We start from the raw sequence: 16310 nt of genomic DNA, 5'->3' as shown, positions 1-16310 counted from the left end.
AGGAACGGGGCTGTTTACTGGCTTAATCTCTTTCTCACTGTCAGCTGGGTTTCTGGTACAGTTCAGAGCCACCTGCCTAGGATGGCGCTGCCCACAGTGGGCTGGACCCTCTCACATCAATCATCAGTTAAGATCATTCCTTTCAGACATGGTCACAGGTCAGTCTGATCTGGGCAATTGCTCAGTTGAAATCGCCTGTCACCTAGGGGATCTCTAGGTGACTCTTGGTTGGTGTGAAGTTGACCAAAAGTATCTAACCAGCCCAGCCAGCCTCTGGGACACTACCCTCAGGCGCCTGTCCCTGGGCTGGCTGTGGGAGGGCCTGGCCCACCTGCCTGCCCTTGGGGCCTCATTAGAGACAGTTCCTGTTCTCTCCTTAGTGACTGTGTGACTTTTAGTCCCCACGGCAGCAGGGGAGGCAAGGTGGAGAGAATCCAGTTCTTGAAGTTAGAGTTCAGAGCTAAAGTTGAAATTTGGTATATCATTTTCTCCTTGAAAGATTTCTTTTTTTATTAGTCTGTGGGTGCGCACGCATGGTATGCAGGTACCTGCAGAGACCAGAGACATCAGATCCTCTGGAGCTGGAGTTACAGACAGTGAACTGCCTGACGTAGGTGCTGGGAACCAAACTCCGGTCCTCTGGAAGAGCAGAAAGTGCTCTTGACAGCTGAGCCATCTCTGTAGCCCCTCATCTGATTCCTAGACAGCCAGGAGAGAAAATTACATTGCAATTCTAAGAGTTCAAGGACCAATGGGACTGAAGCTCAGAGCAGTGGGCACCATGCTGCCCACAGAACTAGTTAGCAGCAGGTCTACTCCCTGCTCACTGCCACACACGCCCTGGGTGGTGTGGTCCCAGCATCAGCCAGTGCTACGTGGTCTGCTGCCTGTCTTTGGGGCAGGCAAACGCTACCTCTGGTGCATGCGCAGGGTCTCTCACTGTACTGCAGGCGCGTGCACATCTCCCAGAGCACCATGGACTGCCTGAAGGGGGAGTTTGACGTAGAGCCTGGCGATGGGGGCAGTCGCTGTGACTACCTAGATGAGAAGGGCATCGAAACCTACCTCATCATTGCCTCCAAGCCAGAGGTGAAGAAAACAGCCCAAAATGGTCTCAATGGCTCGGTGAGTCCCCCGTCAGATCCTAAGAGCAGAGAGGAGGAAAGAGAGAGATTTAGAAGAGAACAATTAGCCAGGTGTGGTGTTACACACCTGCTATCCCAGAATACAAGAGGCTGACACAGGAGTTCAAAGCCAGCTTGGGCTACACCGCAAGTTCAAGGCCAGCCTGGGCTGAACCCCCATCTCAAAATTAAAAAAAATATATTAAAACAGAGTGGTTATAGAAAGGTTGGCTCGTAGTTGACCAGAACAAGAGATAGAGCGGTGTGAAAAATGAGTCTGGGTCCCCTGTCACTAAGCCTGGTGGTAGCTTCTTTCGGAAGGTGGTTCTGAGGGGGGGAAAGTGTCGTGTGTGCAGACTGGAGTGAGGAGGGCTGTAGTATGTATCCAGAAGGGAGAGGCCACTGGAAGTGTGGAAGTGTCCAAAGCTTCAGTGGTGACGTGGGCACCAAGGGGGACAGAGAGGCAGAGCAGTGGGGCTGGCCACGAAGGAAGAGGAGAGCCAAGGCTAGGTAATGAAGACGGAACAGGACAAAACCAGTAGCGGTGTCCTTGGGGGCCTGCCCTGGGCCTGGCCCCAGCGTGGGCTCCGCCACATTCTCCCCTCTGCTTATCCTGTCCAGCAGTGAGGACCTGTTGGCGGCCTCACATCCCTGAGCACAGCCTGCTGCTAGCCGCTCATCTTCCTGTAATTCTACCCCACTTTTTTGAATGCTCCTTGGGGTCTATGCTGAAATGGCATCTTCATAGTGACATATCCTCCCCCCCCCCCACACACACACACGGCCCTCTTTCCGGCTGGACTTCCCAGCAGTCCCCACAGCCTCTCTCTTACTCCCTTCCATGTTCTTATGACTGCTTATTTCTCTGACCTATTTTGCCATTGTCTGTCTGCCTTTCCTCATGAAAATGTGGGTTCCAAGAAGTCAGATCTCAACAAGTACTTAGTTTGGCAAGCACACGGTTCCCCTTTTCCGCGTTTGACTCACTCTGTCAAGGACAAACACCGATCCAAAGTTTGTGGAAGCTATTCAGACTTGACATGCCCCCCCCCCCCCCAAAGAGGCCTCGGCTCTGCCGTCGAGCTATTGTCTTAGAAACAGGAGGAGGAACAATTGGGTCCTTGCTCTGTTTAGACAACTCTTCATAGCAATGGATATTAGGAAATGACAGCATGTCAGACACGAATGTCGTCGAGGACGAAGTGAGCGGTGAAATTTCTAGGTCAGCAGACTTCTATAAATGTAGGAAGAAGTTTCTGGAACAATAATAGAACAGCCGCAGGCTGGGGTAGCTAGAAGGCGGTGTTTCGTGCCCTCATGAACACTCCTTGCCACGACAGGCTCTGCCAAATGGCGCGCCAGCATCCTCCAAACCCAGCTCCCCTGCCCTTATTGAGACCAAGGAGCCCAATGGGAGCGCCCATGCCAGCGGCGGCTCTACGTCGGAGGAGACCGAGGAGCAGGAGCAGGTGAGTGGGGATTGGGGCCGGCAAGGGGAGCAGCAGCAGGTTGCTATAGGGAAACCTACGCTGGGAGGAGGGTACTGGCCGCTAGCCCAGGTTGTTCCTTTTCAGCAGTGTAGATACAGTTAGGTGAGAGAATGATATCCCCCGGGGCACGCCCCTGAAGCTTCGTCTAGCTGGAGAAGCCCAGTCTTGTGGATTTAGGGTCTGTGAGGATTCTGCAGGATGGGAGCCTGTTTGGGAGTGAGTTTGTATCTAGACACCCCCTCTCAGTAGGTAATCCCCCGTGAGTTCTATGCTCCGAAGGCCTGGAAATAAGGGCTGACATGTGCTCCAAAGGATGAGGAGACAACCCCAAATCTCCCATTACTAAGAAACCTGTCAAACATGCCCACTGACAAAGATGATCTCTGCCTTAAAGGTCTGGTGGCTGGAAGCTGGTCGCCCCACTGCCAGTGTCCCTGTGAGAGGAGACAAGAGTTGTCCCCAAGGTTTTAAATGCTGGAGAAGGCACACAGTTTCATAGAAGCTGACTTTCCCTTGAGCTTCCATCCAGCTGCTTTTCCTTAGAATAATTTTTGGGGGGCTAGAGAGATGACTCAATGGCTAAGAGCACTTTAGCTACCCTTTCAGAAGACTCAGGTTCACTGCCCAGCACCCACTTGGCAGCTCACACCTGTCTGTAGCTCTAGCTCTCAGAGATCTCACACCCTCACACAGACACATATGCAGGCAAAACACCAATGCACATAAAATAAAATTATATATTTTTAAAAAGCTTATTTTTCCAGGCGGTGGTGGCACACACCTTTAATCCCAGTACTCAGGAGGCAGAGGCAGGAGGATCTCTGTGAGTTCGAGGCCAGCCTGGTCTACAAGAGCTAGTTCCAGGACAGGCTCCAAAGCTACACAGAGAAATCTTGAAAAACAACAAGACAAACAAACAAAAAAGCTCATTATGAATAATTTTCCTGATAGGAAGGGGACTCACACTTATGTAGCTTGACTCTGACATGGCTTAAGAAACCTCTAACTTCATGCCCTAACCATTAGTGGGTGTCACTCATATCTAGCTTGTGTTCCATGGAAGGAGACTCTTGTTGCCAGGCAGGCCACCCACAGCGTTTTACAGAGGAGAGAAATGGTCTGGGATCAGGCAGCCAGCAGGAGTGCTGAGTTTCAAACCAGGAGTCTCAGCGCTGGCTTCTAGTGTTTTCGGACCTACAGCTCTGAAGGGTCTGGGCAGTGACCACTCGGCTGTGGCTGTATGACCCAACCCTGGCTTCTGTTTCCAAGTGTTACTCTTTCTGATGGGGACGGAAGTGGTAGTGGATGCCCCAGCTCGGCTAGCCCTTTCTCATTAGATCACTAGTGATGATCTCCAAGTCCTAGGGCTGGGATTATACCTGGCCCCAAAGTATATGTATATGTAAAGTATATGTAAGGATTCTCGTGGAATCTAACAGGAAGCTGCCCCAGCCCAGGCTAGGTTGGCTCCAGAGCCAGACTTCTGTTCCCCAAGGCACAGTGATTAGTGGACAGCTTCTGTAGACCTCCTACTAGGGACCCAAGGAGACAATGGCAGGGTGGAACCTAGGAAGGGTTTGGTCCTCAGGAGTGTGGCCCCTCCTCTTCATTAGTCTTTCTCATACCCTCCCCCCATGTGTTCCATCTGTCCCACTCTGGCTTCCAGGCCGACAACCCCTCGTTCCCCAACCCCCGCCGCAGGCTGCGCCTCCAGGATCTGGCCGACCGCGTGGTGGATGCCTCTGAGGATGAGCACGAGTTGAACCAGCTGCTCAACGAGGCCCTGCTGGAACGGGAGTCTGCCCAGGTGTAAGTGGCCGCTGCCGAGACCTCGACTGCCACCCCTCACTCTGGTCCTTACGCAGTGCAGGGAACAGTTCTCTGAAACCGGGCCCCATCCCAGCTGCCATGGCGGGTGTGGCACATGGGTCACAGGGCTTGTTTCCACGGCAGGGTGAAGAAGAGAAACACGTTCCTCCTAACCATGCGGTTCATGGACCCAGAGATGGAAACGCGCTACTCAGTGGAGAAAGAGAAGCAGAGCGGGGCGGCCTTCAGCTGCTCCTGCGTGGTCCTCTTCTGCACGGCCATGGTGGAGATACTCATTGACCCCTGGTGAGGAAGTTCAGGGTGGGGCTGACAGGCCAGGAGAGGGAGCTGGGCGAGGGGCGGCAGCAGTGTTGGGGGCAGGCACCTTTGGCCTTGTCTCTTTCCACAGCAGCAGCCAACCCTGCTGGGTTGGATCTGGGCAGGGCCAGGAAAGCTGGCGCGTGCCCGTCCAGGATGGAGAATATGGCTAGAAGGCTCCTAGAGAGGATCTGGGGCAAGAGTGGGGAGATCACCTCAGCTTCAGTCGGAGAGAGCACACCAACTTTCCTTTTGTGGCTCATCTTTGGGAAACTAGCTTTTAGGCTCTAGCCACAAACTGACGTCAGTGGCAGGTCCTCTGGGGCGAGGCAGGGTATTCCAGAGTCAGCTTGGCTGTGGAAGCCCTGCCTGAAGGTTCATTATCACCTTCCTGGCCTCAGGGGACAAGCCAGCACCTCCCTTCTGCAGACTCCGGCAGCTGTGGCAGAGTGACGGTGGGGCCCTCCTTGGATTAGCTTGAGGAGCTGTCAAAACCTTTGGGACTTGGCTGCAGGGTCTAAGGTTCTGTAAGCAGGACGATGGCAGATCCCGGAAGGCACCCCGAGCACCTGTTTGCTCATCTCCCTAGTGAGGTGACCGTTGTGAGATCAGAGCCATGCGGTTTACACATGCTCTCTTGGATCTGGGGACCTAGCAGGAAGCAAGCTCTTGTGAAGGTTGCACCTCATGGGGGTGGGAACCGGAGTGAATATTTAAACATGAAAGCGCGCTTGCAGCATGAGCGTGAGGTAAAGCGAGGAGGGAGATAGGGCCTGCGGGGGTGGGGGGGTTTGGTTTGTACGCTTTTGTAGGGTGGTCACAGCAGACCTCGCTGGCAAGGTGGCATTTTCAGCAGAGTCCTGAAGGACTGGGGAGTGAGCCTTGAGCTCTCTGGGGACACTTACCTCAAGCAGGCACAGAGGCAGCAGTGGGCCAGGCCTCTCAAGGCATAGTGAGGGGATGGTGCTGGTAGCCAGGGTGTTGCAGGACGGTGACAGGGGTTAGGGTAGAGACCTGGGCACAGTTCATGCTCTCGGACACAGAGGCCGGTGGAAAGCAACAAGACAGACTTGAGAAGGGGACCCCCTGGCTGTGTCAGAACAGGCTAGTGTGCAAGATGGAACCTGAGACCAGGCTAAGAGATGTTGGTGGCTGAGGTAACCGATGGTGATTTGGGCCAGGTAGAGTTAGAGAAGGTGAGGACGAGGGGTTAGGCGCTGAATTTTATTAATGGCTGGATTCTGGGGACAGATTGGAGGAGTCACTGGCAGATTTGTTGTGGAGCCTGAAAGGGCCGAGGCGAGGACATCTCCAGGGCTTCTTTGCTACTTGAGCAACAGCCAGGATGCGGTTGCGTTCACAAGGCTGAGAATCTAGGAGGAGGAAGCGTACGTACCAGAGCAGCAGGGATCTGGAGTTTGAGTTGCCCGTGTGGCACCGCCCTTGAGGCAGCTGAGTTATCTGGTCTGGGGCTCAGGGAGAGGCTGGTGGTTCAAAGCTGAGAGCTACCCACACAGAGCACATTGGGAGCACAAGGCTCACGGAGATCACAGAGAGTGAGTGGGGGGGAAAGCCAGTTAAGTCGCGCGTGTGTGTGTGTCAAGAGAAATCACAGGGACCGAAGGGATCCCTAAACCAAGCGAGAAACGTAAAAGGTGACCCTGAGTTGGATACTGGAGTTGCAACCTGGGTTTCTGGAGCTCTTGGCGGGAGTGTTCTCCACGGAGGAGTGAAATGGGAATGGACAGGAGGATCTGGAGGGGACGGATTTCCCAGAATGGAGGGAGAAACGGATGTGAGAAGAACTCGTTCCCTAGGCTCTGTGCAGTCAGAGGTCACATGAGCAGCCTCGGCACAACGTCTGTGTTCTATTCTTTACGGTTTTCACCCCAGCTACGGGGCTGATGGTCATTCCTAAGACTCCCTTCCCAGGCTATAACTGAGCTATTTCCAGGGCATCTCTGACCCTCCTCGCCTCAGGAGAAGTCCCAGTGGACAGTTAGCAGCGAAAGGGTGGTGCATTCCCAGGCCCCACCCTTGGTTGGCATTCTGCCAGTCTCAGGCTTGTGCCCAGCTGGCCTCTGTACTGCCCAGTCACCTTCTCTCTGTCCCAGGCTGATGACAAACTACGTGACCTTCGTGGTTGGGGAGGTTCTGCTTTTGACCCTGACCATCTGCTCGCTGGCGGCCATCTTTCCCAGGGTAAGAGGCGCTCTTCAGTTGAGCTCAGAACCTTCTGGTCTCTAGAGAGTGGCACTCTGTAAATGGCGGAGCTGGGCTTCTGGTCCACTCCTGACAGACTTGTGGGATCGGACATTTTCCCATTCATCCATCCACACCCCCACCTTTACCCCCGCCATCCATTCTATAGCCTGGGATCTTGTGGCCACGATTAAGCACTAGTAAGACAGTCAGGGGCAGCCCAGCTTCAACTGGACCTCAAAAGCCAGCTAAAGAGATGGAGAATTCTGCGGGCACTCAAGTGCCAGGCAGTTTTTGGTCAGAATAACAAGGGGGAAGCAATGCTTTAGCGAAATCAATCTAACAGGCTACTTGCCAAGTAACCTGTGGAATTAGGTATACTGACCAGGAAAAGGAAGAGGGAGGTGGCTAGGCAGGTGGCAGCCCACACATTCTGCTAGCCAGGAGCTATGACCTGGAGGCCTAGGGCTGTACAGATGACTCGAGGATCTGCACACTTTAACCCCCTCCCTCAGTTTTGGGGACTCACAGCAAAGCATGGCCTTTTGGGTTTCTGGGACCAGAGCAGGGGAGCAGCCAGTCGTGTCTTCAGGGCATGTGGGTGGAGGCTCAAGCCCTTGAAATCCCATTTCTTCTAGGCATTTCCTAAGAAGCTTGTGGCCTTCTCATCTTGGATTGACCGGACTCGCTGGGCCAGGAACACCTGGGCCATGTTAGCCATCTTCATTCTGGTTATGGCCAATGTTGTGGACATGGTGAGCTTTTGCACTTTGTGGAGGGGGTACTAAATGTGGAGGGGGTAGGGGCTGCACACTGGCAGCATACGTTCAGGTGGACGAACCCGACCCTGAACATCCCAGCCAGGTGGAGAGGGTCTTCAGACAACTTCGGAGACTAACCTAGGTCCTTGTAGTTCCCCCACCCACAGTCCAGCGTTCCCAGTCCTTGACTAGGCACATCGCTGTCTGCAGCTTCACACGAAGGAATTAAAGTTCAGAGAGGTTTGCTCATTTGTTTTAGGTCACACAGTCATTAACAAAGTCAAAAATGGAAGCAGTTCTAGAGGCTGGGAGATGGCTCAGTTGGTAAATTGCTTGGGACCTGAGTTTCATCCCCAGAATGCATATGAAAAAGGCCAGGCATGGTGTGTGCTTCTAGTCCCAGTGATGGAGAGGTGAAGACGGGGATCTCTGGCTAGCTTAGTTCTTGAGTTGTCCTGGGCCTGAGGGAGACCCTGTGTGGATGGCACCTGAGGAACAACGGGAGATTGTTCTGGCTTCTAGAAACACATGCAACTTGGGTATGTACACAGGTGTGCATCCCCCCCGCCCCAGGCCTCAGATGTCTTCCTCGATCACAGTGCTAACAGTATATAGTGAGGTTTTCTGACCATCAGATGAGAACACGGTGAGGCTCTCCACAGCAGTCGCTACCATGTATACACTGACTCCCTGGCAGATGTCCCCTCTCCCGAGGGCACTGTCACTACCACCACAGGGCCCTCTGACCTGCCACTGATGTCTCCCTCCCATCCCGGCCTCCAGCTTAGCTGTCTCCAGTACTACATGGGACCTTACAACGTGACCACCGGGATGGATCTGGATGGTGGCTGCATGGAGAACCCCAAGTACTACAACTACGTTGCTGTGCTGTCCCTCATCGCCACCATCATGCTGGTGCAGGTCAGCCACATGGTGAAGCTGACGCTCATGCTGCTCGTCACCGGCGCCGTGACCGCCATCAACCTGTATGCCTGGTGTCCGGTCTTCGACAGATACGACCGCAAGCGCTTTCAGGAACAGGAGTGAGATGAAGCCCAAGGGAGGGTGTGCGTGGTCCCCTTCCTCTCAACACTCCCCCAGGCCCTGCCCGTGTCAAGGTCTTGTGCCTGTGCTGAGGTGGCTTTCTACCTCAGGTTCCTCAGAGAAGCCAACGGGTAATAGGATCTGGGGCTTCACACAGGCCCCGCACTGGTAGTGGGGAGGTGGGCCCTTCCATCTCAGGGAGTAAATGTTTGGAGTATCAGTTACCCGTATCCAGATGTGGCTTGAATGTGCTTTTACCTGCCCAACAGCTCCCCTGTGGTGGCCTTGGAGAAGATGCAGGTATTGTCCGCCCCTGGGCTCAATGGCACAGACAGGTAAGAGTCACTGCATTTCCTCAGTCAGCATTCCTAGCCGCCCTTCTAGACGGTAACTCTAACAGGGCGGTACTCCAGCGCCACACTCTTCCACAGGTGCATGGTCTCAGTACACAGTTAGGAACTGCTGGACAGAGGCTGTGTCCAGTGTGGACCTGGCAGGGAAATGAGGAAAGAGGGCTACGTTGCAATTAAGACCTGGGTTCCTACCTGCAGCAATGGCATGCCCCTGTGGGGTGAGATGCAGATTGGTTTTCCTGAGTCTCTTACCTTCTGAGAACATCGATGTTCTCTCAGATGCATCTGAATGTTTTAGACTTTTATGGTTCAGTGATTTTTTTTAAAGGTTTATTATGTATACAGTGTTCTGCTTGCATGCCAGAAGAGGGCGCCAGATCCCACTATAGATGGTTGTGAGCCACCATGTGGTTGCTGGGCATTGAACTCAGGTCCTCTGGAGGAGCAGCCAGTGCTCTTAAGCTCCGAGCCATCTCCACAGCCCCCGGGAGATTTATTTTTTTAAAGACAGTGGTCATGGAGGAAGAGTAGGAGACTTGAATATGCCCTTCATTAAATAAGCCTAAATGGCTGGGTGATGGTGGCACACGCTTGAAATCCCAGCCCTTGGGAGGCAGAGGCAGGTGGTCTCTGTGAATTTGAGGCTAGCCTGGTCTATAGTGAACTCTAGGACAGTCAGGGCTACAGAGAAACCCTGTCTTGGTGGGGTGGGGGGGTCTAAGTGGACACCAGCGAAGGGCATCTAGATATGCAGCAAAAAAGCAAAACATCAAAAAAATAAACCAAAGGCAAAAAAAAAAGCCAAAAAAGTTATAAAAAACCGTCACTATATACTCTTACCAATTTGGCCAACTTTTCAAATTCAATAGGTTATTAAGATCAATGTGAACTCATATACTCTTTGGTAATGGTATACACTGTTCTAACCATTTAGAAAACAGCTTGGATTTGGTTGAGAATAGACCTATGGGATTGGAGATGCAGCGCAGTTTGTAGAATACTCACTTAGCATGGACAAAGCTTTGGCTTCTGCATAAACTGGAAGTGGTGGTAATCATAAGTAGAGGCAGGACGTCAGGAGTTCAAGGCCAGCCTAGGACACTGTCTCAAACAGAACCATCTGAAACCTATGGCCCAGAAACTCCACTTCTACATACATCTTAGAACAATTGTACGTGTACAGTATGTATATATACATATAGCGTGTATATATGTGCAAGAATGTCCCAAATGACACTGGTAGTCACAGATAAAAGTGTCTTTTCGTATAACAAAGCTGTATACAGTGATGGGAGTTAACTATAACTCCACACAGAATTATGGTCAAAGTTGGAAAAACACTGCAGAGATACCGTACCCCGGTCCCATTGCTCTGTGTATTATGTCTTTCTCCAAAACACTACCCAGTAGTAGCTGCTCCTTGGATGGGTCAGATGCGCGGCGGTCCCACAGCATCCAAGGGGCAGCCTAATGGGAATGGCCTGTGGCCAGGGAAGCTGGGCTGCGGCTGATTAGTCCAATAGCCTGATCATGTCCTGGACTATGAGAGGAACTGAGGTGGTGGGGGGAGCGTCTGATGGCCACAGCGACAGCATAGGCCTGCTGGAGGGTGGCAAAGGCACTCGTCACGTGTTCCTGTCTGTCCAGCAGGCCACCCCTGGTGCCTTCCAAGTACTCAATGACTGTGATGATGTTCGTCATGATGCTGAGCTTTTACTACTTCTCCCGCCACGTGAGTGCCACACCCCCTCTCCTCCTGTGCTCAGGGCCTCCCACCACGCTGTCCCAGGACTCAGAAGCAGCTTCTTCCCCTATCACGCACGGCATAGGGGAAGCCCTAGCTCTGTGGTGCTCTGCTTTCTTCTTCCTCTCCTCCGGGATGGAGAGATGTTCTTTAGGCAGGGCTCAGGACCTCTACACTCACCCTGGCATGATGCGCTAACCTCAGGGTCAGAAGAAAAAGGGAAAGGAGCTAAGGAAGTTTTTGTTTAGTAAAGATGAAGTGTCCAAACAAGGACAGGTAGCTTGGATGCCCCCCAGTGGTTTACTGGGAAAGTGCAGAATCCCTAAGCCACTTCATAAATCCAGCAGATAGAGATGGGAATGCCACGTGGTTCTGCCCTCTCTGCCCCTCCTTAACCGCAACTAAGTCTCAGGAGAACCCTACACACACGAAAGGCCTCTTGGATTTCCGCTGTACCAAGAGGCCCAGGCACTCACAGCAGCTGCGGGATGCTATGTTGATTCGGTGACTCCTCCCTGCTCTTTTGCCATTTAGCTACCTCCCTTCCCGTTTTACCATGCACAACAGTCAAACCCCTGTTGTAAATTTCCATTGGACGGCTGGCTTTAGAGCACACCTCACCTGACCTCTGCCTGCAGGTGGAAAAACTGGCACGAACACTGTTCTTGTGGAAGATCGAGGTCCATGACCAGAAAGAACGGGTCTACGAGATGCGACGTTGGAACGAGGCCTTGGTCACCAACATGCTGCCTGAGCACGTGGCCCGCCATTTCCTGGGGTCCAAGAAGAGAGACGAGGTTAGAGGGTGTCCATTGAGCCTGTTCTTTCTGCACGTGTGGATCCCGGTCCTTGAGAAGTGGGGCTGGAGTCCAGCTGTGGCTGGGCCTAACCAGACTTTCCCAGAATCTCATCTAAAGGGCTCTGCTGCATCTCGGGGACCCCGTTTCAGAACCGGAGTGCCCCTTTCTTCAAGACCACAAACCAAGGCAGCTGACCCTCCACGAGAGGGTTCTGTTATTGGGATGGAGAAAAGCAAGGCTTCACCTCATCTTACGCTTGCAGGGAAGTCAGGGCAGGAACCTGGAGGCACGCACTGATGCAAAGGCCATGGAGGAGTACTCCTATCTTAACTCAGCCTGCTTTCTTATAGCACCCAAGACAACCTCGCTGGGGGTGGCACAGTCCGCAGTGAGCTGAGATGTCAATCAAGGAAATACACTCCAGTTTACACACAAGCCAGTCTGGGAAGGGGCATTTTTTTCAGTTGAGGTTCCTGTTTCTCAAATGACTCCAGTTGATATCAAACTAGCTAGCACACTGGGCTGTCACAAGGGCTAGGAAATCTTTTTTGCTAATTACTCAAAGTTCGTCATATGTTAGGATGACAGACAGGTTTCCCATATGTTGTCCTATTTAAGGGCAGCCATCTCTCACATGACTGCGCCCTGCCTTTGTTGTGTGTGTGGTATGTATGCATGTGTTCAGATGGAGGCCTCTACAGTGGCTGTTTTCCTTAAGTGCTTTGCCCCCTAAATATGGATGGACGGTCTCCTGCTGAACTTAGGCACACTGACTCTGGTCCTCACAATTGTGCAGCAAACGCTTTGCCCTAGCCTGGCTCTGTCTCTTTTTAGGAGCTGTACAGCCAGTCTTACGACGAGATTGGAGTCATGTTTGCCTCCTTGCCCAACTTTGCGGACTTTTACACCGAGGAAAGCATCAATAACGGTGGGATCGAGTGTCTACGCTTCCTCAATGAGATCATCTCTGATTTTGACTCCGTGAGTGTCCTGTCATAGAGCTAGCCACCTTTTATCACAGCTCAAGACCTTCTGCACGAGTCAAAGAAGCAAGCTATGCTAGGCTGGCTTCATTTCCCATAGGAGACTTTTATAGTAATTGAACCTCTGTAGCCATCCAGTACTGACGAGTCTGAGGGGTAAGGCAGGATCCTGGGACAGCTCTGGCAAGTGCACGGGATTAAGGGCTTCCATTCCTCCTACCTGCAAACCCTTCACATTGACTGGACACTTCTTAGGTGCTCCACTGACACTAAGACATGGAAACTGAGGCCGAGGATGGTGTGCCAAGGTAGCATGGAATGACTAAAGCCAGTATAGGAAAGTGTCTTTTCGATGTGTTGTTGATCCTTGTAAAACAGACGAATTTGATCATGAACTCACTCCTCCTCCTTTGACTCTTAATTCTGTCCTCAGCTCCTGGACAACCCCAAATTCCGGGTCATCACCAAGATCAAAACCATTGGCAGCACCTACATGGCAGCTTCTGGAGTCACCCCAGATGTCAACACCAATGGCTTTACGAGCTCCAGCAAGGTAGAGATGGCAGCAGTGTCAGGGCCAGGCAGCCAGCCTCTCAGCCTATGGGAAATGGGAATCGGGTGCAAAGGGCTCATTCCTACAATGCCCCATACTGTTTAAGAACTGTCAGTTCTGGGGCAGTGGATGCCTAGGGGAGCCCTGGAAACTCTCAGCCACGGTGACTGTAGACCCATGGAGCCTGCTGTGACTTCTAGCCCAGAAAAGGAACTATGGGATTCTTGGGGCCGAGCACCGCTCTTAAATCACCCATCTAGTGTTCCCTTTCCATCTCCGCTTTCTGGGTTATGTGATGCAAGCTGAAGGTAGCTCATCACGTGCTTATGGTCCTGAGGAACCAAGGCAAGCCCAACCTCAAACCGTAACCTTGTTACAGTCACACAGACACAGGAAGCGACAGAGAGACAGGGCCTCAGTCTTTGCCTTACACAGACATATGGACTCTGCAGTAGCGACGTGCTGACCCTAAAGACATTGCTAACTCTTTTTGGGGAGGAACAAAAGCCTGCTCCCTTACATCCGTCCTGTAACAGCTCTGCCTAGCTGCTCACTAACAGTTTTATCACTTTTCCACACAGGAGGAGAAGTCAGACAAGGAGCGCTGGCAGCACCTGGCCGACCTGGCTGACTTTGCGTTAGCCATGAAGGACACGCTCACAAACATCAACAACCAGTCATTCAACAACTTCATGTTGCGCATAGGTAAGGGCGCTGGCAGCGCTGGGGCACTCAGCAGACCAGACTTAAAAGGTGACGGCAGGCTGGTGGGGAAATCACACTCACAGAGCTAGAGGGGACCCAGTGACCTTTAGTCCTGTTCTCTTTGAGGAACAGTCAAGCTAGACCCGTGGCTAAGGTTCGAAGCCCAGCCTCCCTTCAGAGTCAGGCATTGCAATACAGCAGTGTGAGGAGCGGCTCAGCTGCTTCTGTGAGTCTGCACAAGCTGGGAATATAAGATAGGTCCCTGAGAAGCTGGCCGCTACAGCCCTGAGTATTAGCATGACACACCGCTGGGCAGGACTTTTCACAAGGGCTTTCGCTTTAGAAAGGCAACTTTCAGTAAGGAATGTAGGTGCTATATGGTCAGGAGCCCTGTGGGGGTCAGGTGATCATCTCTGAACGAGAAATGGGTAGCCTCTGTGAGGCTAATGCTCCACTCTCTCTGCTCCAGGCATGAACAAAGGCGGGGTTCTGGCTGGAGTCATCGGAGCCCGAAAACCACACTATGACATCTGGGGCAACACCGTCAATGTAGCCAGCAGGATGGAATCCACAGGGGTCATGGGCAACATCCAGGTATGTCTGGCACCGGAATGAGCATGTGTTGAATGGAGGGCGTACAACTAAAGAAGTCCGTGTGCTTTGCTGTACATCACTGGTCCTGGCCTGTGGGTCACAGGTCAAAGTTGGCGGTGCTGCAGGGCTACGCCTCTAGAGCCTTAACAGAAGGGGAGAAGGCGTTGGTCCATTGCAGCATTTAAGACTAGGAGTTGTGCGTGAACAAGAGCTTGCCCTTTGGTACAAAGTTCACGTGCAACTGAAGCTCGCGACCTAAAATGGTCGTCTGACACCTGCATGTCCACGGTTCTCGCTCCATGTGGGTTGGGGTAGAGCACTGGACACTGTATCTGCACAGTACTGAAGCAGCAGCACCGTCTGGGCCGTCAGTCCCTAACCACTACACCCACCAGTCTTGTCTCCCTCTTCTCTAACCTTGTCTGTTCTCCATGTACAGGTGGTAGAAGAAACGCAGGTCATCCTTCGCGAGTATGGCTTCCGCTTTGTGAGGCGAGGCCCCATCTTCGTGAAGGGCAAAGGGGAGCTCCTGACCTTTTTCCTGAAGGGGAAGGACAGGCCAGCCACTTTCCCCAACGGCTCCTCTGTTACACTGCCCCACCAAGTGGTGGACAATTCCTGAATGGCCTCTGGCCCCCATAATGGTCCACATGGGAAGGGAGGTGGTTTTGGAAGCGGAGAATGGCTTTTGGGAAAGGGCCACTGACCGAGTCCTGGTGTTCCCGAGCTGTCGACGTGCACATTCCCATAGACCTTAGGTTCAGATTTCCTCTAGCCTTCCTGTGTGGATGTGAGTACTGAGAGTGGCCATCCCTAGCCTCAGTGTGCCTGTAGCTTCCCCAGTGTAGGGGTCTTAGGCATAGCACTGGGACAGCCTTTCTGGGCCTTTGTCCCAGCTCAGTCCTCATCCCTAGAGAGGCCATGGCCACTGTGAGTAGGATGGAGGTGGAGGAAGCTGCCTGTGCTGCAGGCTCTGCTGAAGGGGAGGGCTCAGCGCAGAGACAGCTCCCGCCTGGCTGCAGTCTGGAGCAGCTCTTGTCATTGGATGAGGAGCGCTCCACCGGCAGACGGGCGGGTGGGCTGCCTCCTCCTGTGCAGTTAGGTCAGTGGCCCTTACCCCCACGTTCCTGATAATCTTGAAAGGTTCTTCCGGAACCCTGTGTCACCTTAGTCACGGGAGCAGAAAGTGCAATATTTCCTTTCACCTGGGAGGGGGAGGGGTTATTTCTGAAAGAAAAAATATATAAACAGATTGTCTACATTTATATTTTTAACCTGTTTAAAAACAACCTTCCAATATTGCCTTGTCTTCTGAGCTCTTGCTACAGCCGCCTTTGCTACTGCTTCAACAGAGTCTGCAGGTGTTGGTAAAGGACAGGACTGTTTTATTAAAAGCTTTACTCAACTTGATGGTACTGGTGTGGCCATTCTGTTACCGCGACATCTCATCCCCCACCATGTGCCTAGAGGGCAAAAACTGGACCGAGCCTTTCATTCTAAGCCTCTGTAGAGTGACCCAATGCTGGCTCAGCATCCTCTATTCTTCCTGGAGTTTGCTGGAGCTCCCACACGACAGAGATTTCTAGGAAGCAGCTAAAGCTTAGAGTGAAGCCCAAATACTGGGCCTGTGGAGTATAAAGGTCTTATTTGGGACCAGCAGAGGAGAAACAGGAATTACAATGGGATGTAGATATAAGTTTCCATCCTGCCCGGTCCCACAGCCACTCCATCCCAACAAAACACACACAGGTTATATTAATTATAAACTGTTTGGCCTAATTGCTCAGGCTTATTATTAATTAGCTCTTAAAACTTAAAATTAACCCGTAA

At 52.5% G+C, this 16310-nt stretch overlaps 1 protein-coding gene across 3 annotated transcripts in view; it reads left to right on the top strand.

The window, feature by feature from the left end:
- The window catches only part of Adcy3 (adenylate cyclase 3), a 72620-nt gene extending 56730 nt beyond the window's left edge, over positions 1 to 15890 (top strand). For 2 of the 3 annotated variants that reach the window (XM_075955498.1, XM_075955499.1), the window contains exons 8-22: positions 951 to 1125; positions 2465 to 2593; positions 4281 to 4423; positions 4568 to 4729; positions 6856 to 6943; positions 7582 to 7698; positions 8488 to 8747; positions 9018 to 9083; positions 10749 to 10833; positions 11484 to 11642; positions 12480 to 12626; positions 13062 to 13181; positions 13763 to 13886; positions 14356 to 14480; positions 14920 to 15890. In XM_075955498.1, coding sequence (XP_075811613.1) covers positions 951 to 1125; positions 2465 to 2593; positions 4281 to 4423; positions 4568 to 4729; positions 6856 to 6943; positions 7582 to 7698; positions 8488 to 8747; positions 9018 to 9083; positions 10749 to 10833; positions 11484 to 11642; positions 12480 to 12626; positions 13062 to 13181; positions 13763 to 13886; positions 14356 to 14480; positions 14920 to 15102 — 2083 coding nt within the window. In that variant the 3' untranslated portion in view covers positions 15103 to 15890. The remainder of the gene's footprint in view (positions 1 to 950; positions 1126 to 2464; positions 2594 to 4280; positions 4424 to 4567; positions 4730 to 6855; positions 6944 to 7581; positions 7699 to 8487; positions 8748 to 9017; positions 9084 to 10748; positions 10834 to 11483; positions 11643 to 12479; positions 12627 to 13061; positions 13182 to 13762; positions 13887 to 14355; positions 14481 to 14919) is intronic. The other variant, XM_075955500.1, reaches the window with a different exon arrangement.
- The last annotated feature ends 420 nt before the right edge of the window (positions 15891 to 16310 follow it).

Source organism: Microtus pennsylvanicus, chromosome 21, assembly GCF_037038515.1.
Source record: "Microtus pennsylvanicus isolate mMicPen1 chromosome 21, mMicPen1.hap1, whole genome shotgun sequence".
Taxonomy (NCBI): Eukaryota; Metazoa; Chordata; class Mammalia; order Rodentia; family Cricetidae; genus Microtus; species Microtus pennsylvanicus.
Note: the sequence above shows the minus strand (reverse complement) of the source record. Positions and strands in the feature narration are given on the sequence as shown.